Here is a 27,678-nt window from a genome sequence, read left to right on the forward strand (position 1 = left end):
AAAAATTGGCCTGAAAGTGAAAACTGGCCAAAGAGCTTAACCCCCAAAAGTACAAAGCTCACAACCACATAAGACTAGTTGTAAGTTATGAATACCTGTTTATTTTCCAGTCTTTTAACTTAAATCTGAACCCTAAAACCAAGTTTGCAGTCTTGCACTGGCCTGTGAATGTATGTCTCAAAATGAGCACTGGCTAAGATGTCCTCAATCCCCAAAGTACTAATCACACAAACACAGATCAGTACTGCAACAACATTTCCCAGCCTTTTCGTCCTAATCCAAGGGTGGAACCTAAAAACACAGAGGGGGGGGATCCCTTTGAATATCACTTCAAGAAGGTGAGTACTGGCCAAACTGTCCCTGTAGGTCCCCCACAAAGATATGCGTGCGCAGTACACGCATGCACGCGCGCTCACCTCCTCCGTCCTCTCCTCCTCGCTCTCAGAGTTGTTCAGACTTGAGGGAGGAATGGCGGCCCCTCGGAGTTTCTTCATCTCTCTCTGCGGTTTATACCTGCTTTTATATTTCCCATGTGGATCTACGACATCGGGCACCAGAAGAGCGAATCAGGATCGATGCGGGTTTAAGGTAAAGCACAGAATTAAACATTATCCCTGGTGTTCAGCGACTTTTCGTTACAGCTGTCGCTGCGACGTCTCAAGTGTCCAAAAAGTTCCGTTTTCGGAGACGGTCGTGTTTTTATGCCACTTCTGCAGTATATGCAGTCAGGTTCTTGACGAATAAGCCGCCAGTTTAACAGATTCACGTGTGAAGTTAGAGTTATGCTCGCTTTTTATTTAATTTGCTGTGTTTTTAATCTCAGGGTGCGTTACCTTTACCTGTCTGTCTGCGGGGTTCTAGCTGCAGGTCTTTTGCGTAAGGCTGCGAGCCAAACTCCGTTGGAACAAGAATTAATTGATCTTTTTCTCCTTTTATTGGAAATTTGCAGCCCCTCATAAGCAACTTCAGACAAATGTCTGAATGAGTCTGATATCATGTTTAATTCGGCATATAATAAAATAAAAATGATTTTAGTTGCTTGACACTATTATCCTTTACCTAATCTCCAGTCTGGTCGGTAGCGTAATTCAAAGAGATAGCAAGGGGGGTGTTTAAAAGTTTATAAACAAAAAAAACTTATTGATGATATTTATATGTCGTGTTTGCCGAGTTGAACGCATATTTTTCTGCTTTTAACCAAAACGCTTTAAACATATTGTCGATATAAGTTTTGTCGCTTTGTGGCAAGTCTTAATATCCTTAATTATTAGTCATCAGTGTTTGGTGTTCCCTTGTCCTGTTCGGCATTTATGTAATGCTACAAAGTGCACATCACTTGGTTAAAACTCTAACCCCAACAGCCAAAGTCGAGGCGATATTTGCAGGCCCTGTAAATTATCGTAGGTCGTAAAGCTGATTTCCTGCCTTTTGTGTAATCTTTTAAAAGCAATTGATGTGGAAAACAGGAATATATGAGCTGACCCACCGCCTCCAAACGCTTGTCCTGCTTTTGTACTTCACGGCAGCCTTGCTTTTGGCCATGAATGAACCAGTGTTTGGTCTGTGCCAGTTCAGAATAAGTCTCTAGATTCCGTAAAGGCCAGTGTGCATGAATTTCACTGCAATGTGAAAAGAACAAGTCTCAGAGATTTTTCATTTGTGGGAATTTCTATAGTTTCTATCCTCAGGCTTGTTTTCTCCTCCTCTCTGTAATGAATTTAAACATCATAAATGTTAGTTTATTTCAAAGGTCCCAAGGACCTCATGTTTGTGTTGGGTTTTCTTTATTACTGAAAAAGGTAGATTTTTTGGCCATTAGACTTAAGCTCCTGCAGTTGATAATTCAACATTGAACGTTTGTTGTTTTTGGCCAAGTAAAATTGTATCATGTGCTTAGGCTGCACAATTAAATAATTAAACAACTAAATATAGAAAAATTGATAAAGGCAGGGGAGAGTTGTCAATAGTTATTTCTTTCAAATATTGATTTTTATTTTCTTTCTCTGAATCACACCAACAGGTCAGGGAGTACAGACTAAGCTAAGATTAACTGATGAGTTTCAATCATTGCCAGTTAATCTGTAAACCCATCTCAATTATTCAGTCATTTATTTTAAATTTGGCTCATTAAAGTTGCCAAGAGTGCCAAATGTGACGTCTTCAGGTTTTTTAGTGTTGACTATTATTTACACTGATCATATACTCTGGTTACTGTCATATATGACAAAAAAAGATAAGCAACCTCTCACAATGGAGAAATTGAAGTTAGTTTATCTTCCATAAAATAATAACTCTATTATGAAGTGTTAAGAAACTGTTTTTTGTTTCCATGTTTTTTTTAAGTGAAATAAAAGTTTCTCTGGTTGCATGTGTGTCCACTCTGCAGGTTTTAATTTTCCTATGTTGATAGATGAGTCCTACATGCCTTTGATACGCTCACTCTCCTTGTGTGTGTGTTGTGTGTGTGTGTTATCTGCTGGTTCTCCTCTTTGGCTTTGTGGAAGTGTTTTTCTCTACAGTGACAAGCTATTCACACTGTATACTCTGCTGGAAACAGTTTCCTTCCTGGCATATCCCCCCCCCCCTCACTCAGCCCCCGCCTCTCCACACACAGCGACACAACAATTTGACCAAACTAATCACACACACACACACACACACACACACACACACACACACACAGTCTGCCACCTCCCCCTCTCTTCTTCTGCTTCCTCTCCTTTCACACACACTTCAAAGGCTGCTGGATGGGGGTGTGAGGGCCTGCTATTCTACAGGTGTGAGGTTATTAGAGCTGCGTGTGTGTGTGTGTGTGTGTGTGTGTGTGTGTGTGTGTGTGTGTGTGTGTGTGTGGTGTGGCGTGCGCGCTCGTTTATGTCACATATGGATGGAAAATGGGCTCGCCTGATTTAGAATTGTCATTTTAATAACCTCTTGGTTTCAAACACTCCATCTTCTTCCCACAGTCCAGTGACATGGATGATGTAAGGATGCGCTTGTCCAACATTTTCCACTTCCAGTAGAATATTGATACCTTTGTGTTGTGCTAAGTTATTAAGCTATATGAAGAAGAGACTGGGAATCATTCCTTTGTTAGGGACGTGGCTGCTTTGACTGTCATGTGTCCAGGTACAGGCTGTGAATGCCAGACCTCACCTAGTGTCACTGAGCTGTATATCTACCCTGTGTTCAAGCTGTTGGTGCCTTGTAGAGTAATTTTCATCAGACTAATATTCTGGCTTACTTAATGGTACAGAGCATGCAATAAGTCTGAGATTCAGTTTTTGTGAGTAAAATCTTAGTATTTCAGCTAGCTAACCCAACTTGCTAGTGCTAGCTGATGCATTAGGACTGAAGCTTTTTGATCAAATCTGGTAACTTCTGAAAGCAGAAAAGCACCAGAAAAACCCAAACTTTGAGGCGTCAAAACACAGTCTTAAGCCAATGGGTGATGTCACTATAGCTACCTAAATCTTTTATACCCAGTCTCTGGTCCTGAAACATTTGCAGATGGTACTCGTTTGTTTTTTTTTTGTTTTGTTTTGTTTTTGTTAGGGTTATCAGACTCAGAATAAGAGTCAGCATACTTTATTAATGCTGCTGTCCTTTTTTGCTGGTAGACTTTACAGACATTAAACATTACAGATGGGCACGACTTTAAGGCTCCTTATCATTTTATTATTAGCTGCTAGCTGCTAACTTAACAGATGGCTAATGTGGCTGTCAGACTAACGGTTGCATTTACGATGTGTCTTTAATACTTTACGGACCTCCCGAAATTGCTCATGACATTTGTTCTGTGGCGTCAAGATCAACTGCTTCAGCTGCTAGTGAGGGGAGGGGCTGTGTGCCTGCCTGTCTGTAGCAATTGTGTGTGACGTTGTGCATTAATACTCCTGCAAATAAGTATCTCATCTGTTTATTAGTATCGATTAATATCAGATTTTTTTGATAAACCTACTCAACATTCCTGCTTTGAAGAGCTACATGTTGGTCAAACTCAATGAAACCTTTATAATCCAGATGTTGGCTGCAGTGCCTCTAATGATGCTATGAAGTTTATTTAATTTAATTAGCTAATGTAGCCTGTAAGCTCCAAGCCTCTACATTTATTTTAACGGTCTTTAAATTGCTTGCTCAGATTTCTTCAGCTCCCTCTGGAGCCTTGCAAGACTATTGCAGTTTTTACAAAGATGGTGTAGTATTCATCAAAACAATTAAACAAGCTTTTATTTGTGAAAACAATTGTGTTTGTCTACATGGATAAATAGTAGGGTTTGTTTGTTTGTTTGTTTTTAAATTGCAAATGTGTTAAAAGGAGGTTTGATATTAATCCTGAAACTCATGAAGGAAACCTCCTTTTTTCCCTACATCATCCAGAAACCCGGTTACTGCAGAGAAAGCTAGAATGATAGATGATTTAAGTCAACGTAAAATCTCTTTTTGTAGTGAAACACATCTGCTGAAGCCATCACATCTGTCTCAGCGGAGGAAGGAACTCATTCGGCTTCCTCCTCTCTGTATCCCTCTCTGGATTCTTCATCCTCCCGTCTCTCTACCCTGCCATCATTTTTCAAATAAGGTTTCCCCTGTGAAACCATGTCACATATCTAGGGCGTCGGTGTGGTTTTGGCATCAGGGAGCCTCAGAGGACATCATGGCTGGGTAGGCGTCGGATGGGAAACGTGTGTTTTCTGATTTCTGGCGGCTGAAACAGGCAGAAGGTGAAGCGTGAGTGCTGGAGCTCCACCTCTATCATAAAACAGCTCAGGGAAATATTTTTCATCGCTGTCCTCTGAGGCTTTCTGAGGAAAAACTGAGTTTTACAACTTGAACTTTACTTACGTATGCGCTGGAAATGTCCTAAACAGCCCTGAGCAGAAGTACGAGGTAATAAAAGGAAAGCGAGGATGCTTTAAAAACTTATGCAACGAACAGTTTTGATTTATTGAGTTAATATTTTGTTCTTAAACCTTTGGAAAACTTGCCACAGTTCTTCTGTGGATTCACGCTGCCTCAGTGTGATTCCATCTCTTCATGTCTTCATGAGTGAATGATGTTAAGCTCCGGTCTGCATGCCAAAGTCTCCCTGGTACCTCCAGTTGATCTATGTTGCGTTTTTCAGAATGTGAAAGCACTTAGGTAAAGAAAAAAGTGCATGTGTGGATGGTGAGTGCTCCAGTACAGAAGAAAAGTGCTATATAACAACTAGTCCATTTAGGATTCTAAGTATCTACTATTCTTCTGGGTGAAGATGGGTTTTTTTTTTGTTGTTTTTTTTAAATAACCATTTCAACACATGTACTGCAAATCTTAATTTTTTTAGACACCTTAACAGAAATATAAATGATCTTCGGTGGATCTTCCGACTTCCATCGTCTAAAGTCTGTCGTGGTTTGACTAATCCTGTGAGAATGGAGCAGGTGATTGGTCAAATCACTGCAAGCTAATGGAGTCTCTACTTGGGAAGTAGTGTACTTTGAGAAGTGAGAACGTGTCGGGCGTGCACTTTCTCCTGCTGTGTGGCTACACGTGTGAAAGGGAAACATCAGACAATGTCCCGACCTGATTCCTGTGACATTGTCAGGAGCTCATGTGTAAAAATGGGCCACAGCTCTTCCTTCAGAGTCAGTTTTGTTGCAAAGAGATGGCCCCCTGACGGTGGTGGTGGTGGAGAATTTAATTGTGTATTTTTATGTCCTTCAAACAAAGAAGAACTTTGTAGTGAAAGGAAGATGTTGGATGTTAAAATCCTAAATGAAATTAAAATGGAGTTTTCTCAGGTAACAAATGAGCATCACATGACCTCGTTCTATAGATGTGGACCGTCACTCACTACACATGTATAGTGTTGTCTAGGGCGTGTATTTTCAAAGGAAGTCAGGATTTGGCCTGCTCAGAGTCTCTTAAAGGACAAACCGTCACAGCAGGAGTGAAGGAGCTCCTCCTGGGTGAGGAGGAGGAGTCCTGATGAAGAGGGGTGGGAGGGGTTGGGGGACATTGAGGAGCAGTCATGCAGGAGGAGGAAGCCGCAGGTTTTGTTCTTGCGGTGGGAAATCTCTGGTTGGCTGCTCCCGAGCTCACACTCACACAGAGTTTGTATTGTTGGACCTCACTTTTGTTTCCAGCTTTTTCTTTCTGGATTTGGTGCTGAACCGAGATCATACATGATTTCATGTTCCTGTTCAGCAGTTTGTCATGTGACAACAGATGCGTGCGTTCCTGTTCTCCATGTTTAGCCATTAATAAAACATTTTGACTGGACTGCGCTCACTGATTGGCAGTTCCAGAGTCGTTGATGATGCACGGTTTAGGTAATTTCTAAAGATGATTCACCAAAGTCAGCCTGTTTGTGAAATACTTTGTGTCTCCAATTTTCATCTAGCATGTCTGACCATCTTTATCAACAAGTACATGCTCCTCACTTTCGATGCGCCCTCTCCTCTATGTTCTTTCTCCGGATGGATGCACACTTCCTCACTTAATCTATGATCCCACAGGGTTTCCTATCAAACTGCGAGCCTATTAACTTGAAAAAGCAGCAGGTCTGCTGTTAGTAAATTTTACTAAAAGAAAAACTATAATAGAATGAGAAAATCAGCTAAAAGGTGTAAATTAATGTGGCAACAACCCCATCTTTAGGACACGGGAACGACTGACTGCATTTGTAATTAAGTGCTCTATTGGGTAAGCATTGGGGAGCAACTTGGGTTAACTGTCTTGTCCAAAGATAGTTTGACATACAGACAAGAGAAGTTGGGGATCAAACCACCAACCTTCTGATTAGTAGATGAGGAACTCTACCCCTGAGCTATAGCCATCTTTCCTAAGTCTTAGGCTTTTACTATCTTGTATATTTAATAAGTAGCAGAATATTTTGCTGCCTTTTCATCTTTACTGGTTAACTTATACACTAAATGCGTGAAATGATTCAATTCAGTGCCATGTGGAGGCAACAATCTAGCTGCACTTTTAAGGTGGAACACTTTCATCCATCCTACTCACGCTGACTGAACAGAATCTATGAACAGATCTCAACATAACAGTTTTAACCGTGTTTTTACTGGCTGCCTTGTATTAAATATGCTTTAGTGGGGAATGAAATGTAACTGTACTATGCAAGAATCAGTTTGACTTATTAAAAAAACACTCATAGTGTGTTGGATTGGTGTGTTTTATGCATTGCATGTTGAATATCTGTTCCGTGTCTCAACAGTATCTGGTTCTTTCATCAGTATCACTCTCCCATGATTTATGAGGATGAAGTTAAACTATTTCTCAGTCCATGCTGAAACTCCCAAAGCCCTAAAAATAAATCCTTTAACTTTTCTTCTGATAGAAGAATAAAATCAAACATGACTCCATTACATCAGAAAGATTTAATCTTTTGCCACACAGTTCATGTGTCCTGACATGATTTTAAAAAACAAAGTTCACCAGGTGATCATAATAATTATAAAGTGCATAATTTTCTCTTGTGTAAAATACCAGTTTACAGGGAAGGATAGAAGGAAAGTACATTATCAGTGTTGATTAAAGGTCTCCGTCCGCCTCAAAAACAGCCTTTTTCCCTGTGATGATGATCACGATGATGATGCAGCGATTCGTCAGAACTGACAGTCTGCATCTGCTCCAAAACGGTATTTGACACACAGTGAACAAGATCCTACAAGACCAGCACAGACTGAGTCCAACTCCGACTCAGGCGCTTTGTTATCAGCGGCCTTGTTGTGCCATATGGAAGTGTTTGGAGGTGTGTGTTTGTCTGTAAAAGGCAGGAAGACATTAAGAGGGCTGAGTTTTTAGCCTCGAGGCTTTTGCATGAACAAGGACCTCATCAGCTTCACACGGTCTCGCTGTTCTTTGTGTGCAATGAAATCCTCAGTGAAGTTTCAATGAAGATAAAAAGGTTCAGGTGGCTTTTTTGAAGTAGTTGCCATAAAGGAGCATTTTCTTTGGTGGGGTAGTCTCTGGAAGTTCGCAGAATTGCTAAAAAGTGGTCGTATTGTGTCTTATCTCATCTGCGTGCAGAAAACAAGTTCTCTAGAAGCAAATACTCAGAGACGGACTCAGGAGGGGAGATGAGTAAAAATATATCAATTATAGCTTAATAATATTGACATGATTAATATGATAGGAGTAATCGAACTCAACTTTTCACTTAAAGAAAAGCAATCAGATGTCCCCGACCACATGTAAGCACACTTCATTTTTATCATAGCAGTCCCAATCATTCCTTGGGAGCAATCTAAACAAATATTTATTGATTAGACTGAATGAACTGAAATAACAGCTGGAGCTCTCTGAATGTTGATTGATTGTGCCTAGCAGTTTTGAAAGAAATAAAACAGGGGAACCAGCTCCATCTTCATCCCTCAGGTCCTTTCAGTTGGGCATGAATGTAGGATGGCTGGTTTAAGGTACAGCCTACTGGACCATCACACAAGCAGCTGTGATTACTGTGGCATATTAACATCCAGGCCTGGCAGTGGGCTGGTAGTCTCCGGGTGCTGCTCAGAGCTTTGGAGATCCACATCTGCATGTTGTAGTTACCTGAGGGCAGTGTCAAAGACATGTAGAGGCTTTTCACATTTCCTGTAAGCTACTGCTGTTTATGTTTGTGGTTTTGCTGCTCCCTTAGCATTGACTTAGAAGTTATAATAGACAAAGAACTTTATTTTATTTTCAGTGAGGTGAAACCAAGTGTTGAAGATAAATACAGCTTTAATAATGTGCTGAAGAGCTTAGTCTCATGTTTTATTTGTATTTATTTATTTTTAATTACCACGAGCCTGGAAAAACTATTCGGTGATCAATCTCGGCCTCCTCAGCTTTTTATTAGCACTGTCCATGTGTAGCATATCTAATGTGTATATTAGCCTAACCATTAGTTAGCCCATCATTACATGTGAAGTTCAAAGTTACAGTTGTGCTGTATGATTTTTAGAAATACTTCACTTAGTACATGGTAAATCAGCTTTTTATGGAGACTTCCTGCCTGCAATTCAGCTGAAAGCTTTACGTCTTCTTTTTTCATTGATGGGAGGATGTTAAACTTTATTGTAGCACCTGGAAGAACAGCAACACTGAAAGAGTTTGGACTGTTTTTAACTCTGTGGTGATTGCTTTTGCCCAGTGTTTGTTTGCTTTTGGGAATTCAAGGACCATTTTAATACGGAAATACCCAATGACGGCAGAGTTAGCAAGCAGATAAAGATAAGATAACATAAATGACTCTATGAAGACTGATTGCTAACCAGGTTTTAACCCCCCTTTTGTTGAGCATGTTACACCCTAGTAAAGCATATGGACAAAACTGGAGAGAAGTCTGAACATTAGGACCTGAGCTGCCTGAACTGCAGCTTGATGGACATTTATGAATTCTGGAAGAAGTGGAAAAAATGTTGTCTAAACCCAAGTAGCTGCACATGAGCTTAAATGGAACTGCGTTTTGAAATCTGTGATTTAAATCTGAAAATATCTGAGAAACAAGTGAGCAGCATCATAAGTGATGGTGCCTGACAGACGCTCTGCTCTGCAGGCACTTCAGCTCATCGTGCAGCTCTAATCTTCCTCTAATCTTCCTCCCCTGAACGGAACTTTTGTTTATGCTTCAGCCCAGGAGGAGTATGTTGATTAGAGGTCAGCTGGGAGTTTGTCCCCACATCTGGAACTGGTCTGGCTGGCCCAAACAAAACGAAGCAGAGGAGAAGTCTGCTAAGTGAACCTTAAAAGCTGTAATTGAAGAAGTTCCTGTTTAATCAGATCCCTCCTTCTCTTCTTTCCTCCTTCCTTCCTTCCCTTTTTCCTTCCCTGCAGGCTCGGTCATTACTTCTCCCATCATCCTTTACTCCCCCATTCCTCTCCTGAGTCCTTAGATCCTTTCCTCCCTTGTGTGCGCTGATTAATTACTGTTTCAACTAACTGAGCCTGCAATTAGCTGTCTGATTACCACAGGAACTGATTTTGTGTGTGTGTGAGTGAGTGAGTGATGTTTGGGGATTCCCAAGGGAAATTCAATGTTTCTTCAAAAGTTTTTGTTGTTTAAAGAGTTTTGTTCTTCTTGTCTGAAAAAGTGAAATTATTTTTTTTTGGACTGGTTTGTTTATGTGTCTGCGGACAGGATGTCAAACAGCTGCTCATCCGGTCATTTATTGTGAGTGATAATGAACTACTTGTATTTTCAGTTGTTTACTGATGTGGATTCATGTCTGCTCGGGCCTCAGGGGGTGTGCGTATTTTTGTGTGTGTGGATATTTGCAGGGGAGAAGCATAATGATTATTACTAGTGAGAAACACCTGGCAACAGGAAAAAAAGCTTTTTGTGTGTGTGTCTGCTGTAAAGTATTAAAGTTTGACTCACAGCAGTGGGCGGTTTAACTGGTGGTGAAGAGGGGTAGAAATAGTTCGTTAATTCTGAATTATCTAAATATGCAAGTTAGTAAAAACTCCAGGTGTATTTACACAGCTGGGTAACTTTAGGGTAGCTTAGAGTTGCCATTAGTTGGAGTGTGAAATGAACAAGACACCTTTTACTAAACGCTGAGATTTAGCCCCTTAGAATCAGGGCTGGGTGGGTAAAGCACTTAAGGAATGTATGGTTAAATCTACCTTGTAGTCTCAAGTAAGTTGAGTCTTCAGTAAGACTAGAAAAGTGCTACACAAATACCAGTGAATTTCCAATTCTTGTTTTATAAATTAGGTGCACCCCTTTCCTTTCCGGTGTGCCTTTGTCTCTTGCTGTTTTGTTCACCTTGACCCAAAAAGACTTAAAAAAAAAAGGAGCCTTTAGTTGACAGGATCTCAGTAAATGTCACAACATTTTTTTCTGTAGGTGAACCAGTCGATGCTTTTTCCCTTCAGATCGACAGAGGTCTGCTAGCTGTTCAGCTTTGAATGGTACGCAGTCGAGGTGTAGGTTGGATGCCTGCTTTGGCCCTTCGTTGCTCTTCCTGTAGCTAAGCTTGTCGCATGGGCCTCACTTTTCTCTTAGTGCCACTGCAGATTTTCTGCCCTTGCACGATGGCTAATATAGTCAGTCTGGGCCTGACCCCCAATTGGATGGCTTTTACTTATTTGTTAATTAATGAAGACACAATGTTTATACCATGTTAAATGATCAACCTTAAATTTGCTTACCAAAATAACATTTGCTTTGGATTGGAAACAAATAAATTCATAATGGACTGTCAGACAGTGAAGATCAGAGCCAAGTCAAGTGTTTCTGTCCTGTAAGATGCTGGAGTGTTTGAAGAGATACAGGAAATGTTGTAATGCAAAACCCATAACAGAGTAGGAGCGGATCAAAAGTACTGTCTTAATTATAATTTATGTATTAAGACATCACTATTAAATAGACTATTACTTAGAAAAAAATATAAATATCTTGAATAGTCAAGTTAAGTAAACATTGATGACTTTAAGAAGTGCCAGCAGCGGCGTCACGGCACATTTATTTTTTTGCATCTTAGAATATTAAGTTTGTTTATTTGATTAAAAAAACTATTTTTCCCTTTTCTTAGACAATGTGTGATTCTCATGAGTTATTTTATTTAATCATAATAAAACCACTGATGCTTGTCAGTTTGTCCACTGCAGCACAGCAAAATAATAACTGTTGACAAGTGAATTCAGCAACAAACACCGTGCATTGTAAACAAACACCGTAAACAGTGCTTACTGCTATGGTGTGACACGGAAAACTCAACCTGTCAGTCACAGAGGCTGTGGTGACACTGCTGTTAAAACTTGACAAACTTGTAACTTCTAACTGATTCGTACCAGAGTGAACGATCTAATTTGAGGAATTTAAATGTGTGTTTGCAATGAGTACTTGACCTGTGATGTAAAGTTATTTACTTGTTATTATGTTTTATCTCGTACGTTTTTAGCAAAAATGTAGTTCCATGTAGGGCTGGGCCATATTATACCGTTCACGGTAATACCGGTATAATGTTAGGCAACGATAGGAAAATGAAATATCGCGATAGAATGGGAGTAAAGCGCGCATGCGCAGTGCCTTTGTTTTCATACGCACATGGCCGATTGTTGAGTGAAACAGATGAACCAGAATTGGTTTGTAAAAATGGTGCAACTTCAGTGATGTGGAACTGGTTTGGTGTTTGTCCGTCAGATACACGACAAAGCACATTTTTTTGCAGAACATGCAAGCGGCCGTCGTTATTGTCGTATTTGTCGGACTAAGATGCTCTTAAATCTGGGAGTAATCTGGGTCCTAAACTCCGTATGCTTCAGGTCAAACGAACACTGCAGCATCACTGAGAGTTAAAAACTGTCTAAATTCTTTCATCTTTAATAAAACGATCAGCATTGCTGCTTTACCAGGTGTAACTATGAAGTTTAACTTCCAGGCATCCATGAAAACAAAATTTATTACATTTAACGGAGTTAGAAGTTAGCAGGAAGCTAGCGGAAGTTAGCTCGCTAGTTTCGCTAGTTACCTAAGCATGATATAGCATGTTCTGACTGAGAGATTTCTGAAAAAATTCAAACGTACAGCTCTGCTATCACTTCCAACATAAATGAAGACAGGAAACTAAACAGCAGTGACGTTTGTAGGGTTACTGAAGTTGGGCTAGCTGGTATATAATGATGTGCTACGTGATCGCTAGCGACACAGCTATGTTAGCATAACATAAACAGTGAAGCTGGAGGACGAACACTAACACTTTTCCACTTATAAAAGTTAACGTGAAGGTTCCTCATGGTTAGAGACAAATGCAATCGCATGGCAGGATGCTGTAAACGGACCAAACTTCAGTCAGGAGAACAACTGAGATAATCCATCCACAATACAAGGTTAGTCATTAATATACTGCAACAACATGGGAATAGAGCAGCTGCCAGAGAATTCAACATTAATGAATCAATGGTACAGAAGTGGAGGAAGCTTGAATAAAGTTTGATTTATCTGACTGCTTTGTTTCGCTTAATGTGCCTTATAATCCCGTGCACCTTATGGTCCGAAAAATACATACTGCACACTGCAGTTTAATGTTGCAAAGCACCTCTTTTTAACTTCAGTGGATATTATACATGGTTATGCTCAGGATATGTCAGCCCATTTCTACTGGAAATGCCTTTTGGTTAAACTTTCAGCAAGGAATTTGCATTTGCACTGTTACATTTTTATAAAGCTTTAATGTACATAAAAACCAGCTTCTTGTTTAAGTGAAAATAAATGGAAGGTTGTCTTTTTGCGCTAGTAATGTTGTGGAGCTGTATTTTGTCTCGCATCAATTATATCGTCAGTTATATCGTTAATCGCAAATTTTCAAATATATATCATGATAAATATTTTTGGCCATATCGCCCTGCTCTAGTTCCATGCAAAACCAGGTTTTTGTGGGTCAGTGCAAGAAACCAGGAAGTCCTTTTTTTTTTTTTTTTTTTCCTCCCCCTGTGCTGTTGGTGGAAAAAACGTCCCCCTTGATTTTTAATTAGCCTTTTAGTTCATGCTGCCAGCGGGACACGTGCACACACCACAGCATATAAACTTCTAAAGGTCAAAGTTCATACAGCAGAGGCCAACTTAAAGCACAGCGTATGATTAATGCAAACATGATTAGATGAAACGTTGTGTGTGTCTGTGCGGACTATTTTATTTATTTATTTTTATCATTGTTGTGTTGCCTTTAGGTGGTTTGCGATCTGGACAATGAGGGACTTCACAAGTATGTCATTAAAAGTGTGTGTGTCTTTTTGTATGGATGGGTTGTATTTGTGAGGTACAGTGGCTGCTAATAAACAGCACACCGTCAGTAACACTCGCACACACTCAGCTGGGTGTCTCTTTGATTGGTTTCAGGTGTGTGAGACCAGTCTGACACCTCTGTAATAAGCCTGAGGGTGTGTGTGTGTGTGTGTGTGTGTGTGTGAACATAAAAAAGGGTCAAAGCCGTAAAACTGCTGAAACAGTCGAGGCTGAAACATGCGTAAAGTTCTCATCTTTGTGTGGGAACATGGAGAATGGGCTTCTGGGTAATTGTAGCTCACAAGGGAGCTGATGTCTCGTCTTATCTTGCTGCTCATCATGTGTTACTGTATCTGCTGTTCTTTGTATTAAATAGACCTCATGGGTGAGGTTGCAAGGATAGCCCAGTCCCGTCTATTAAATGGAGATTTGGTGACCTTTCTCAGGCGCCAGCTTTTATCTTACAAAAATGTAATTATTGCTAAGATTTCCACTGCTAACACCATCTTAAGACCAAGTCATGGCTTTTACGTCTGCATGGCTAGAAAGCAAGTAGACTTAATGTCTGTTCACCGTTATTGTCATTTTGTTAAAAAGAAGTGAAACAGCCATGTTTTGACATGCTAGGTGACTGGTTTGCATAATCTTCTGCTAAAAGTTTAAGCTTTTTCACGCCTGTCATCAGGAGTGGTTACTTTCATATGTCTCATATATCTCTGTTTTCTCCCTCAGGTACCTTCAGGTGCAGATGGAGGCCGCAGGCTGGCCGTTACCTTCAGAGCCGACAGTGAGTTTCTCTTAAACATCGTAAATCTGCACAAAGTTTTGACTAAATGTAGCAAAAATTGTAGCACACATGGTACATTTCCTCTGGTTTGCACATTGCATTGTCTGCATCAGGTGTACTCTCTTAAATCTTTACCCATTAAAAGCATACTAGGAGTAAGGAAGCATCGAAGCTCTGCTGGTGTCCGTCATATTTCAGGCCTGCTTACAGAACAAAATAATTGTGTGTTCATCAGAAGTTTGCACGAAGATGATCTGTAAACTATTCTAATGGTCATGAAACCACTTTTATTGATACATACTTAGGTGTCAAAACTTGTCACTATGGGTACAAGAGAGGTCATCAGATGTTGTCTGAAGGGGGGGGGGTTGAGGTAGACTCCATGTGTTGCTGTTCAATTATAATCCTTGTTTATCTTACGTTGGGTCGTAGCAGGTCCATGTATAAAAGAAGCTGCTTCATCTCTTCACCCCTCAAAGTCAGCTTCTTTCTGATTGGCTTCCCCTTGTAAACATGAGCTTTGAACTTAATGAGCTGAGCTGTGAGACTGAGATGGCAAAAAACAGTCCAAAGTGTTAAGACCAGTTAAATTTGCAGACCTCATTACTGGACTCTCTGGCCATGTTTAACATCAGCCTCTAGAATATATAACAAAAAATAATCTAATCTAGTTCTGATTATGTTTGCTCTACCTAACTTGAATTTCAAGGTATTTATTAGTTAATCCAAATAAAATCACATTATAATATCAAATTTGAAGTGTTACAGACTAGAAGAGAGCTTTCATGCAGGCATTTTATGGAGATCATTTTGTATTTGACACTTAAAATCCTCCACAGGTGTGACTCGTTCCTCTGAGGGTAAACCTAAAAGATCAATTTGATCATAAAATAGTTTATTTTCTGTCATATTTGATATGAAAATCTGCAAGCCCTCCTTACCCTCGCCCACATCATCTCCTCTGTCCTCCTCCTCCACCTTTTCCACCACCACCCTGCGCCTCCTCTTCTTCTTTTGTTCTTTTCTCTGTAAAAGTCAAGTTCCTGAACCGTGGCCGATCCCTCCCTCCCCTCTTTGTCTGTGACCATGAGCAAGGAAACGCTTTCAGATCCCTCAGAAAGTGTGTGTGTGTTGTCTGCAGTGTTATTGCAACCCCTGCAGCTAACAACTACATGCGGTTTAACTATTTTATGGAGTTTGCTCGTGTTGATTGAGGAGTTTGAAAAAAAAAAAAAATTGTTATATTTGTGCGATAGGGAAAAAATATTGTCACAAATACAGATTAAATTTAAATAAGAAAACCTGTATTTGGATCTAGGGGCTTGATACATGGATGGAGTGGACAACAACTTCAACCTTGGTGGAGATTATTCCGTGTTTCATCTAATAAATGTAAAAAGTCCTCCTTCCTCCTTCTGTAAGATCCAAGATGTTTTGTATATTTTCAAAGTTAGTTTAAAACTGTGCATGAGGGAAAAGTGCAGCAGCAGCTTTAATTTATTAACTGTTTGTGCCGTAACTGCAGTTCCTGTGTTCAGTGATTCTGAGTTGATTCACAGGTTCAGTTTTAAAAAAATTAGAGTGAGTCTGATTTCTTAAAGATTTCCTCCCCTGTGTTTGGACACAGTCAGGTCAGCTCTTTCCTTGTGTCTCCAGCACTTACTGTATGCTACGCTAACATTATGTAGGTTTGTATTTGCTGACATTTATCTGCAGATTAAACCAAATCACCCTGTATTACCCAAAATGTCAAACTGCATTATTAACAGAATGTGATTCTTTTGTCTGAGGGTCGTCTTGTGAGTTTCTTCCATTTCTCTGATTTTCATTTAATCTAGTTTTAACACATATTATGTAAGCAATGACGTGTGGGTCAGAGGTCAGAAGATCATGTGAATTCTGAAGATCAGATGAAATGAAAACACGCTTGGAGCTAAAGTGAAGCGCTCAAGTGTTTTAGCATGACAATCGGAGTGTGTGTGTGTGTGTGTGTGTGTGTGTGTGTGTGTGTGTGTCACACCTCAGTAGTTTGAGGATCAAGGAGAGCCAGAGGCTTCCTCTCTCACACCCTCTCTCTGCTGGAAGTGATGTCATGGGGGTTATAAAGCAGGGTGACCTTTGACCTCCAGTAGGTTCCCTAGAAAGGATTTGTAGGATCAGCAATATGTTGAGGATAGATTATTTATTTATTTATGTATGTATGTATGTATGTATGTATTTGGTCATGGGTTTATCATCTTTGCTGCAAACACACCATCCTGCGGTGGGAAATTCTCACCAATGATCAAAATGTTTTTTTTAATCCACACATTCAAACAAATGCACATTTAAAAACTGTGATGTCCGGGATTTTTAAAAACTCCTGGATATTTTGTCAAATTAAAACCGTACATTTGTAAGCTCTGTCAGATACCTGTCCAGTGTCGTGTTTGGGATATTTTCTGTAGCTCTAACTTACAGACGCACCCATAAACTGCTCACGTCCCAGCCGTCATTAATCGTGAAAACATTTTTGCCACAATATTAGACCTCCTCTTTCAGATGATTTCAAACCTGACATCACACTTCCTTGTGTAACCGAGGCTGAAATATGAAGCTAGCGAGCTTCATATAGAAGTGAACAGGTGCCTTATACCTGTACAAATCCATGTCTCCTCTGGTCATGATAAGAAAGAAGTGTGACTGCATCGAAGTCCATCCTTCAGCTCCTTTGATAACCTTAGGAAACACTTTCCTGATGAGAGGAAAGATTTAAGGTCTTTGTTGCTGGTTTCAGCACTTACTTAATACACCAGTTTCAGGGGGCCGAAACTGGAGCCTAGTTTTAAAAAGCAAAGCTAGTCAAAACATTTATTTGAGTTTTATTCTCCATGGATGATCTCAACATAACTATGTCCACGGATTTTGCTCCAGCTGGGATAGGTTCCAGCCCTCCCTAGCTGACAAAAATGTTCAGAAAATTAACTGAATGGTAACTAATTGTTGGCTTTGGTCTTCGTTTGCTGACAGTATGTCCAGGATTTGAGCATCCAGTCGGAGTGCCTCAAACCGTGTGACATGCTCCAGAGGATTTAACCAAAACTAAAGATTATGCATTTTAGAAATCTGACAGCGCCTCACTGTCATTGAATAATTCTAATTTTTTTACTCAGACTGAAATCTGCTTCAGAAGAACATCAGCTGAAGCTGATACTTTAAAAACAGTAGGTTCAAGTTGTCATAATTCTACTTTGAAGGATGAAGCGTTGAAAGAAGATGAGGATGCACAAATAAATGGAGCAACTGTGATGGTCTCCTTCAGCCTCCTCTTCTTTCTGTGCTTTGTGTGAGCGCCTCCTCCTTTGCTTCTTAAATTGGAAAGCGAACAGGAAGAAAAAAGGGGACAGCTAAAGAAAACGTTTGCAGTGAACTTTAGCCCTCTTTTCGTTCTTCTGTCTTTACACTGCTTTGTTTTATAAATGCTGAAACCAAAGATTAGGGAAGGAGGAAGAAGAGTAAAAAGAACTGCAGCCTTCCTCTCCTCCATACATCCTACGGAAGATGGAGGAAGAGGAGCAACCAGCTGTGACCTTCTCCTTTAGCCCTGAACATGACCCTGCTTTGAGGAGGATGAAGAGGCGAGAGGAAGAGGAGCAGTGACTCGTGTCTAACGTTCTCTCATCCGTCTCCATCTTTTATAAGCTCTTCTCTCCCAGCTTCTTCCTCCTCTTCCTCACTTCTGTCAATAGATGGTTAGCAGGAGGAAAGGGGAGCAGTCAGTCGTGTCTGAGTTCACGCCTCTTTTCTTTCTACATCCTAAGTCCATCTTTTTTCCTCCGATCCCTCTCGGTTCATGGCTGGCTGCTCCTCCTCCTCCGCCCCTCCAACTTCGTGTCTCAAGATAAAACAAGAGAAATGTTGGAGACGAGAGGAGGTGAATGACAAACAACCCAGAGCGACTGAATTAATGAAGGTGCGGTTAATAAAATATGGATGACAGATCGGACAGCTGTGGAATCTGCTAATAATGCATTTCTTAATTTAACTCAAAGTATCTCCTTAGAGGGTTATCTAAAGATAATGACACACACACACAAAAGATGTCAATCGTATGACTTTTAAAAAAGTAGAGCTGTTGTGTTCAGTCATTCTGGACTCTCATTAAAGTAGCTTTAAACAACTCACAGTTCAAACAAGCTGTTTTAGCTCCGCCCTTTAAGTCTAACTTTCTCCTGATTGGCTGCAGAAACTTTAACCAGGAGGTTTATGGAGCTGTTGAAATGAAAAGACGACAAATGGACCTAAGAATAGAAATAAATGTCTGAGTTTAAGCCTGACCATTAAGGAAAGGTCAGTAGCGCAGAGCATCTCCCACCAGAGCTCTGGACCATAAACTTTCTTATATTTTAAATTCAGAATTACATATCCTTCATTTTAGCATGATCTTGGTCTATTGTACCTATAGTTTGTATAGTTTTGTGGTTTTATTTGTTTATTTTCCCATTTTTGAGACATACATTAGTACAGTAATTTTTAATTACTGTACTAATGTATGTCTCAAATTTCAAGTTATTCTCTCAATTTTGTGTTGTTTTCTCAGATGTTTTTAGCTGCCAAGTAGAAATTTCAAGATACTTAATTTTAGATTTTAACTTATGGATGGTAACAAGCTGGAAACTATAATAAAAGAATCGGCAGAGTTGACAAAAGTCCATAACCTTCCTGCAAGAATCTGGAATTGAGCCTGAATGGTCCTTAAATGGCTGTGAAGATGTTAACTGCAGTCTTTAATCTTTACTCTGTCCATCAGGCTCAGATTTCTGTTTCAAGAACCATTAAATCTTTTGTTAAAGTGCGGCTCTCTGTGCTGTTGTTAATCTCTTCATATCTCTCTGTTTCTCTCTGCAGACTGCTCATTAAACTACCCACTGGGGAAGCACATGATCCGTGAGGTCACCAACGTCTCCTTCAGTCATCTAGCCTGCGACGATCAGGCCGCCGTGGTTGTCCACTGGTCTGCGAGCCCACTAGGTCTGTTTACCTGTCGGCCTGCCTGTTTGCACGATCATCCGGAGAGACAGTTTTAGAGAGAGAACAGGGAAAGTTGAGGGAAGAGCAAGAAAGTTCAAAGTGCTCAAATCGTAAGATTACCCAGCTCTGTGCGTGTGTGTCCCTTTGATCGGGGCCGGAAAGAGAGGGAAAGAGGATCGCATCTCACACAACAATGCCGCGATTTGACCGTGAAGGAATGTGTGTGCGCACAGTGTAAGGTGAACCTCTGCTGCCTCTCCCTCTCTGTGACAAAACGGCCCGTTGTTTTCTCACACAGAGGGGGAGAGGCAGAAATCTCCCTGAAATTCTCCATGTCATACTCACATGTTGCCAGATTTCCTCTTTGAGATCTGCACAGCTTAAGGTTACTGCTGTAAGACAGCCAAGACTTTACCGACAAACCCAGAATTTATCTGAAACAAGGCTGAAGGCTGTGGCGCACCAGATGAGTAAAATTAGGGAGTTGGGCAGGAAGACTTTTTTCTTTTTTTGGTCACCCGAATTAAGGTCTGTGACTAATTGTTGTTAACTGCAGTGAGAGCTTGTTTTGCATTGCCAGCATTAAGTTGGACTCATTCTAGGTTGAAGTTGGTTCACGGATCCCATTCAGAACTTTCATGGACAGAATTCTTAAAGGGGTGGAGGTTGTCGGATTCGGAGGTCTCAGGATCTTGTGTGAGTCTGTCAGCTTCCTTGAGCCATGACCTCCACCGTGTGCGGAGTCACAAGTCTGAGGCCATGGTTCCTAGCCAGCAAAGAGTGGATTGCCCACTCTGGTTTGGGAACAAGCTGCTTCCCCCGGGTAGGAGTAGTAGGAGTCTTGCGGTCTTGGTCACGAGTGATTGGTGTGGTGTCTGCAGTGATGCTGTACAGGTTTGTTGTGGTGAAGAGAGAACTAAGCATGAAAGCAAAGCTGTCAACTGGTCGATCTACGTTCCCACCCCCAGCTGTGGTCACGAGCTGTAGGAAGGGTGGCTGGACTCAGCCTTAGAGACCCTTGGGGTGAGCAGCTCTGTCACTGGGGGCAGGCCATGGACAGTCTGGAGAGATTATTGCTCTCTGGCTTGGGGACACTTCAGTGTCCGTCCAGAAGAGCTGGAGGAGGGTCTGGGTATCTCTGCTTAAGCTGCTGCCCAAACGACACAGGATAAGTGGCAAATAACAGATGAATGGATAGCTGGTTAGATATTTCCACTGTGTTTTTCCCAGAGAAGGCAAAGCTTCTACATGTTACGTACCAGGGATAAATAAGACTAGTTGTTGGAGACATTTAGCATCATCACATTGAACTGAGCCTAGTCTTAGCGTTTAAATTCTTGCAGCTGTATTTAATCTTCAAAAATAATGTCAGGGAACATGAGAGAGAGAGATGCAGTAGAGCATCTACTGCTGATCACTCAAAGCAACTCAACTACAAGCTACTTTTACTCGTACTTTCACTCTTTTTTTCTATAGATTTTATTCCCTTGCTCACATGCGGAGCCCATATAGAATCACAGATTAACTTTAACTTGTATTTGGGGGGTGGGAGGAAACCGGAGTACCTGTAGGAAATCCTCACAGAAAGGCCCCAGGTGACGCAAGAAACTCTTTCCTGTGAGGCAACATAACCATTCATGCCACAATTCAGACTACTCGATCGACTTACAAAAAATACCGTCCACCACAAACAATAAACTCTTTACATGTGTCCGATCTTATAAAAGAGGTGAAAAGGGGTCTTTTTAGATTTGTATTTGTGATAAACAGATACTCGTGGTTCTTGTTTGATTGCTATTGAGTTTGAATAAAGATTGTCCAAATTTATACTGAAGAGAAGGAGAGAAAGAAAAACAGATCAATTGTGACCTCAGGCTGCTTCTGCTGTTAAAATGCAAAACATCCACGACTCACAAAGAGGGAGCAAGAGAGGTGTTCAGAAATATGCCTCAGGACAGAAAAACCTGTTCTGCTGCATCTCTCTCTCATGTTCCCTGTCTTTCTCCTGGAGAGCTAATATGAAAAACATGTCCGGTCGATGTATAGGTATAATTAAAAGACAGGTGTGCTTTCAAAGAGGAGTGACGGGGGTTTAAGGCGTGGAGGATTGTAGGAGAAGTGAAGAGGACTGAAAATAAGGAGGGTGGAGACGAGAGGAGATGCATGCAAATGAAGGAACAGAGTGGAGGGGGGAGAAAAATGAGAACTAGGGGATAGGCGGAGATATAAGGAGGCACAGGAAAGAAGGAAACAAGGGTAGGTTTGAGGCCTTGTTATCACTCTGTGAATTAGCTCTACACACTATTTGGTTTTTAATTGTAGCTATCTGCCGTGACTGGTTGCTGTTTAGCTGGGATGATTCCCAGCTACACTGACTGGTTACTATCTGTAATGTAAAATAAGCTGTAGAAAAGTACCAGGTATCAAAACCAGTTAGACCTTTCATGGTCTGAAAAGAAGAGTTGAGGAAAGGGCACAAAAAGATTAGCTGAAGGAAGCATCCTGAAAGAGTTGGCAAGACTGTAAAGAAGAAAATTAGGCTATTAGCTGCTATGTGCCCATTTATAATCACCGATTAAGGTATCGTCTTTGCCCTACTGCTTATTAGTGCTACTTTCCTTTCTCTACATCAAATATAATTTTTCATAACTAAATGCAAGATTTTATAGTACTGTTTAGAGTTATTGTTGACACTGCAAATCGCAAGATGTTTAGTGGTCTTTAATCTCCCAGCTCCTTAGTACAAAGTGAGAATACCACAAGTAATAGTGGTAACAGTAAGCAACGGTTGACCTGTGGCCTCGATTCAGGCAACACTTGCACCAAAAACAACATGTGTTTCTGGCAGTGAGAATACGTCTGCAGATGACTCATGCTTCGGAGTCTCCTGCTGTGTGTTACGTATCAGAAAGGATAACAGAAGAAAGTCCCCAAACTGTATTATCCCCATGATGGCCGGAGTTCATGCACAAAAGTGGCACAACACATCAGATTCCCACCTTTTCAGTCTTTTGCCTTTTTCTGACAGTAAGTTTGTCGATTAGCTGTGACAAGCACGCACTGGCAAGGTATTACGTTAAACCTATTTCTCCTGTGTTTATATCAAGGTATGTTCATGCAACTCTACCATAACCACCTAAAAATCCCACCTCAAATCAAAGGGCTACTAATACAGTAGAACATTTACTTAACTGTGCAATAGAAATGAGTGCAGCAGAGAAAAGGGGAAAGATGGATGAAGAGGAGGGAACAAGGAAAGGCAGAAAGAAGAGTAAGAAGAAGGTAGGAATGAAACTAGATCTGGTTAGGAGTGTAGTGTAGAGAGTGAATAAGGATATGGATGTGTTGGTAAAAGGCAAGGAGAAAAGACTGGTGAGGACAGAGGAAGAGAAAAGATGGATGCAGACGTGGTGAGACTGAACTTGCTGTTGCGTCTCTGCAGGGATTGAACACATTAAAGGCTTCAGAGTTTACCTGGAGGACAAGAATCCAGAAGGGAAACAGTGTCAACACCTCATCCTCAAAGACCCACGACAGCTCAACTTCTCCTACAAGAACACGGTAGGGCCATTTCCACAAAAACACTTTGAACTGCTGGCTTTTCACATTTCCCGCAGTAGCACATCGCTCAAAGGATAAGATGCTTCTTCCAAATGTAAGCGTGTTAGAGGCGGCTATCAAGGGTGCTGGAACAGGGGGACAAGGAGCCCTGAAGAAAATGTTGTTTTGAGGGATAAGCACGTTAATCCCTGCACACTTTTTGTAAAATGAAGCAGACATGCATAAACAAGTCGAACACTCCTAATTCTTTCTATTTTCAAAATAGGGATTTGTAATTGACACCATTCTGGGTTTGCTTGGGAGTGGACAGAGAGCCTGGGTCTCAATAAGGCATACCTCTGGATCTGCATCTGCAGTTTCTTGGGTTGTTAATGCATATTAGGCTTAACATCAGCAGTTTGAGTCATTGTGCAGACCTCTCAGAATATAGTTATGTGTATTTGTTTTACTTCATCCTTTTGTTTTTTGTTGCTTTTTGGCCCTCGATCGATATGAAATTACATCAGCTCCCTTGGTGGTTTCAGTCAATCCTTTCCGCTGCAGGCTGGCTGTGTAATAATCTCCTCCTAAGCTGATGGTAATGTACTGTAAGAGATCAGGAACACAATCTGCAGTCTTCATTCTTCCAAAATATCGTCATTATAGGACACTGACAATAAACTCGCACATGACTGCCTGGACAAAGATAAACACTTGAATCCTTGAAACATCTGTGGCCCTGAAGCCTTGAAATAATTACCACACAGTGTAAGCTGGCTCACTGAGTCACTCTTCTGTTGAGATGTTGTATTTAATAAGTCCACATACATGCTCATTAGAGTCTGCTTTTATCTTTTTTACTGCTTTTAATCAATGCATGCCTGCAGCCCACAGATAAAAAATGTTGGCACAATGACCTCAATTAATGTGCACTGTTCCCGATGAATGGATGAAGCAAACATGTTTGTGCTTTATTAACTCGGAGATTTACCATTGCTGCTAAACTGTATTATTTCGATTTACTTCATTTCCTCTGAAGACTGTCGCTCATAATTTCCTTCTAATTTCACCGTTGAACGTTTGTGTTTGTTAATGTTTTCATGTACAGAAGCTGAGCAGTCAGCCGTTCAGCGGTTTGAACTTTGACACCGACTACATGGTTCGTGTGGTTCCCTTTCCATCTCAGATGAACGAGAGCTTCTTCCCTCCATCTTTCCTCAAAACTAACTGTGAGTCCCACATGTCTCACAAATGTATGGGACTGAGTTTTTAGCCGATCAGCTGATTCACTGATTGTTTAGAAAAGCCTTTTCAGGCGCCTCTTACATCATCTTACTGTTCCAAATCCCAAAAAGCCACCTCGAGGCACTTTACACTTTAAGGTAAAGACTTAACCAGACTCAGGGAGGGGCAGCCATCTGCCACGACTGGTTAGAGGTGAGCATAGTTTTACGTTTTCTTTGTTATAATATAATTGTCCCATTTAGGCTTCCAAGGCACGATAAAACAGAGTATGATTTAGGGCGTGGCTACCTCAGGATGCACAAGCCTCTACCATGTGAGTGTTTATGTATACAGCTGGTATGTAATACATGTGACGACATAAACAAAAACAAGATACAAGATGCTTTGTTTTTATGTTTTCTTTTTCTATTTAAATCAGTTCAATTCAGTTTTATTTATAAAGTTAAAGTATAAAGACTTAATCACAACAACAGTTGCCTTAAAGCGTTTTATATTGAAAGGTGAAGACCCTACAATAATGCAGATAAGCAATCAGATAAGCAAGCACTTTGCAACAGTCGGAAGGAAGAACTCCTATTTAACAGGAAGAAACCTCCGTCAGAACTGCAGTGACTGGTTGGGGCGGAGGGGAGGGAGACAGGATAAAAAAGGCCAGGAGATTAATAATAACTCATGATTAAATGCAGAGAGGTGTAAACATGCAGTGAGTGAAAACAGATGTGAAAAGAAACGCTCAGTGGATCATGGGAAGCCCCAGCAGTCTAGACCTATTGCAGCATAACTTAAGGGAGGACTCAAGGTCATCTGATCCAGCTAAAACTGTAAGCTTTATCAAAGAGAAATCTTTTAAGCTTGGTGTTAAAAGTAGAGGGGGTGTCTGTCTCCTGAATCCAAACTGGGAGCTGGTTCCACAGAAGAGGGGCCTGGAGAGACTGCCTCCCATTATACTTTTGAATACTCTAGGAACCACAAGTAAGCCTGCAGTCTGAGACCAAAGTGCTCTAATGGGGTGATATGGTACTATCAGGTCATTAAGATAACATGGGGACTGATTATCAAGGCCTTGTATATGAGAAGAATTTTAAGTTTGATCCTGGATTTAACAGGGAGCCAATGAAGAGACGTGACGTCAGTGTCCTCACCTCTTGAGACACCTAAAAATTACCGTTCTGAAGAAAACAGTGTTTACTTTCATGTGGAGTCAGATGGAAACGTGTTCATTAAATACTGGAAGCAGAATAAAAACAAAAATGCTGCTAGACTGACAGATTTACTGCACTGCTCCGAGATGCATGCACCACCTTGGAAGTGAGTTTAAATGGATCACAAGACAGAACATGCATAAAGCTTAGGAGTTGCTGTGAGGTTGTGTGTTTCACTATGTGCCAAGCCAGACTAGTTTTCCCAAAACATCCCCCTTTTTTTAATAAGCTGAGACAAAACTGAGGCTGTACAATGAGAACAATAAAACAAACTTTGTAACCATCTCTCTGTGTGTTTTGTTTTTTTGTTGTTTCCTTACAGCGTGTGAAATGCTCCTCGGATCAGACAACCTGGTCTGCAAACCATGTAAGTTCCTCAGTGTCGTCATCATAACCAGAGCCACATGTAGGCCGACTTACTCGGGAGCTGGTTACACTACCAAAGCTGGACCCAGCCCCGCCTCGCTCTTAGATCAGTTTATTGTGAATTAGTTTTTGCACAAACTATTCAAGTTTTTCTGTGTAGGTGAAATGATGAGAAATAGGGGAGGCTACGGTGACCTTAAGCGAAAAAAGACAACAATGTGGTCCTACATTTCTGAAATGTTGCTGTATTTTTTGAAAGGTTCTTCTTGTACTTGTTTTATCGCAATATCTAAGAGGTCGTGGGAGTTTAGAGTTCTTATTTCTTGTGTTTGCAGTCTGGACACCAAAGACGCTGAACGTGTCTCAGCTCGGATCAAGCCTTCATGTGGCCTTTGATCAGGCTCCGCCCTCCTTTGGTTTCCATTTCTATTACCTGTACTACAAACTGCGACCGGACGGACCCTCCAAACTGCAGCGCTGCAAACCGGTAAGATCAGCTGTGTTTAATACATTTTGACATCAGTTAAGTTCAGATTTATAAAAGTTTTCTAAAACCCGCCATGTTCGAGCAGGTTTTCAGTGACCTCTAATGAGAAACGTGACAGTTGTTGTAATAAATACTCTAATAAATCTCCGTAAACAGATTCAAATTCAAAGGACTGTGTAGGCGAATGAAAATATACTGGGTAGCAGGAGATGACAGAACCTGAGGAACTGGTATCATATTTAACCCTTTGCAATCACCATTTCCATATCTCGACCAAATAAGTTATAGCAATAAGTCTTTCTGCATGCAACCGCACTTAAATATCACGAGATCAGCTGTCCCAGAGCGCTGTTTCCTTTGGTACTCTATCAATCTGACCAGCTGTTAACAACACTTGGAATATACGTTGTCACCGTGAACTACCACGTGGTTTTCAGCAACAGCGGAGAAATGATGTCATTTCCCGAGCAGCTGTAGTATTTATTTATTTTTTTTCTCCAAGGCCTATCACAGATCCACTGCGGCTGCTGAAAACTGTTTAACTTTGTGCCTTTGCGCATATAAGCTGAACACGTAGAACTTTGAGTGCACTACTGGAAATAGTTCATTTTGCTGTACATGCTGTGTTTCTTCAAACTGCATATGCATTTTATTTTATTTTTAATACAGTTTATAAAAATTAGTGCATTACAAACATTTATGAACACACTCAAGCTAAATTTCCTGTTTACAGTTTTGAGGGACACACCCATGACAACTCTGTATCTAGAAAAATGTGTAAAAAAAATTCACTTTTAGTAATGTATTTGGTTACTATGGACTTATTACATACACGTTATTAAAATTTGGGCTCTATCAATAAACAGTAAGTTGAATTTCTCAAAAAACAAAGGCAGTACAGCATGTAAAAATATGAAAACAAGCTTGGGTGGACTCTTTCTGTGATAGTTAAACTGGAAGAGGTTATATTGGTGCCTATTGAGTACCTGTAGACCACCAGAGATTTTCTCATGAAAGCTCTTAAGTTTTGTTTGGAAAAAAGGGTTTAATCGTTTGAGGGAAAAAGCTGAATTAAACTGTATGGAAAATTACCAAAGAATGTTTTTTCTTCTTTGTTTTGGAAAGCAGATCAGCTTGTGGGTAAAAAGTGAATGCTGTTGTTTCCAGAGATGTATTTATTTAGATTACAGAAGAGGGTTTACTCTGTCCTTTTTTTTTTGTTTGCCACCACAAAAAGAACTGAAATGCTTTTTGTTGGTCGCTGCTGAAACCCTGTAAAGACGTGTTTTTATTGAATTCTTTCCTTTCAATAAATACATTTGTTTGG

General features: G+C 40.6%; 1 protein-coding gene across 1 annotated transcript in view; it reads left to right on the forward strand.

The window, feature by feature from the left end:
- The first annotated feature begins 394 nt into the window (after window positions 1-394).
- il17rd (interleukin 17 receptor D) overlaps window positions 395-27,678 on the forward strand; it is a 36,115-nt gene continuing 8,831 nt past the window's right edge. Inside the window, exons 1-7 of the mRNA XM_005938875.3 lie at window positions 395-588; window positions 14,447-14,501; window positions 19,389-19,511; window positions 22,954-23,072; window positions 24,160-24,280; window positions 25,821-25,865; window positions 26,200-26,351. Of these exons, the coding sequence (XP_005938937.3) occupies window positions 469-588; window positions 14,447-14,501; window positions 19,389-19,511; window positions 22,954-23,072; window positions 24,160-24,280; window positions 25,821-25,865; window positions 26,200-26,351 (735 nt within the window). The 5' untranslated portion in view covers window positions 395-468. The remainder of the gene's footprint in view (window positions 589-14,446; window positions 14,502-19,388; window positions 19,512-22,953; window positions 23,073-24,159; window positions 24,281-25,820; window positions 25,866-26,199; window positions 26,352-27,678) is intronic.

Source organism: Haplochromis burtoni, unplaced genomic scaffold (assembly GCF_018398535.1).
Source record: "Haplochromis burtoni strain Fernald_Lab_line unplaced genomic scaffold, NCSU_Asbu1 Contig_183, whole genome shotgun sequence".
In the NCBI taxonomy this organism is placed as follows: domain Eukaryota; kingdom Metazoa; phylum Chordata; class Actinopteri; order Cichliformes; family Cichlidae; genus Haplochromis; species Haplochromis burtoni.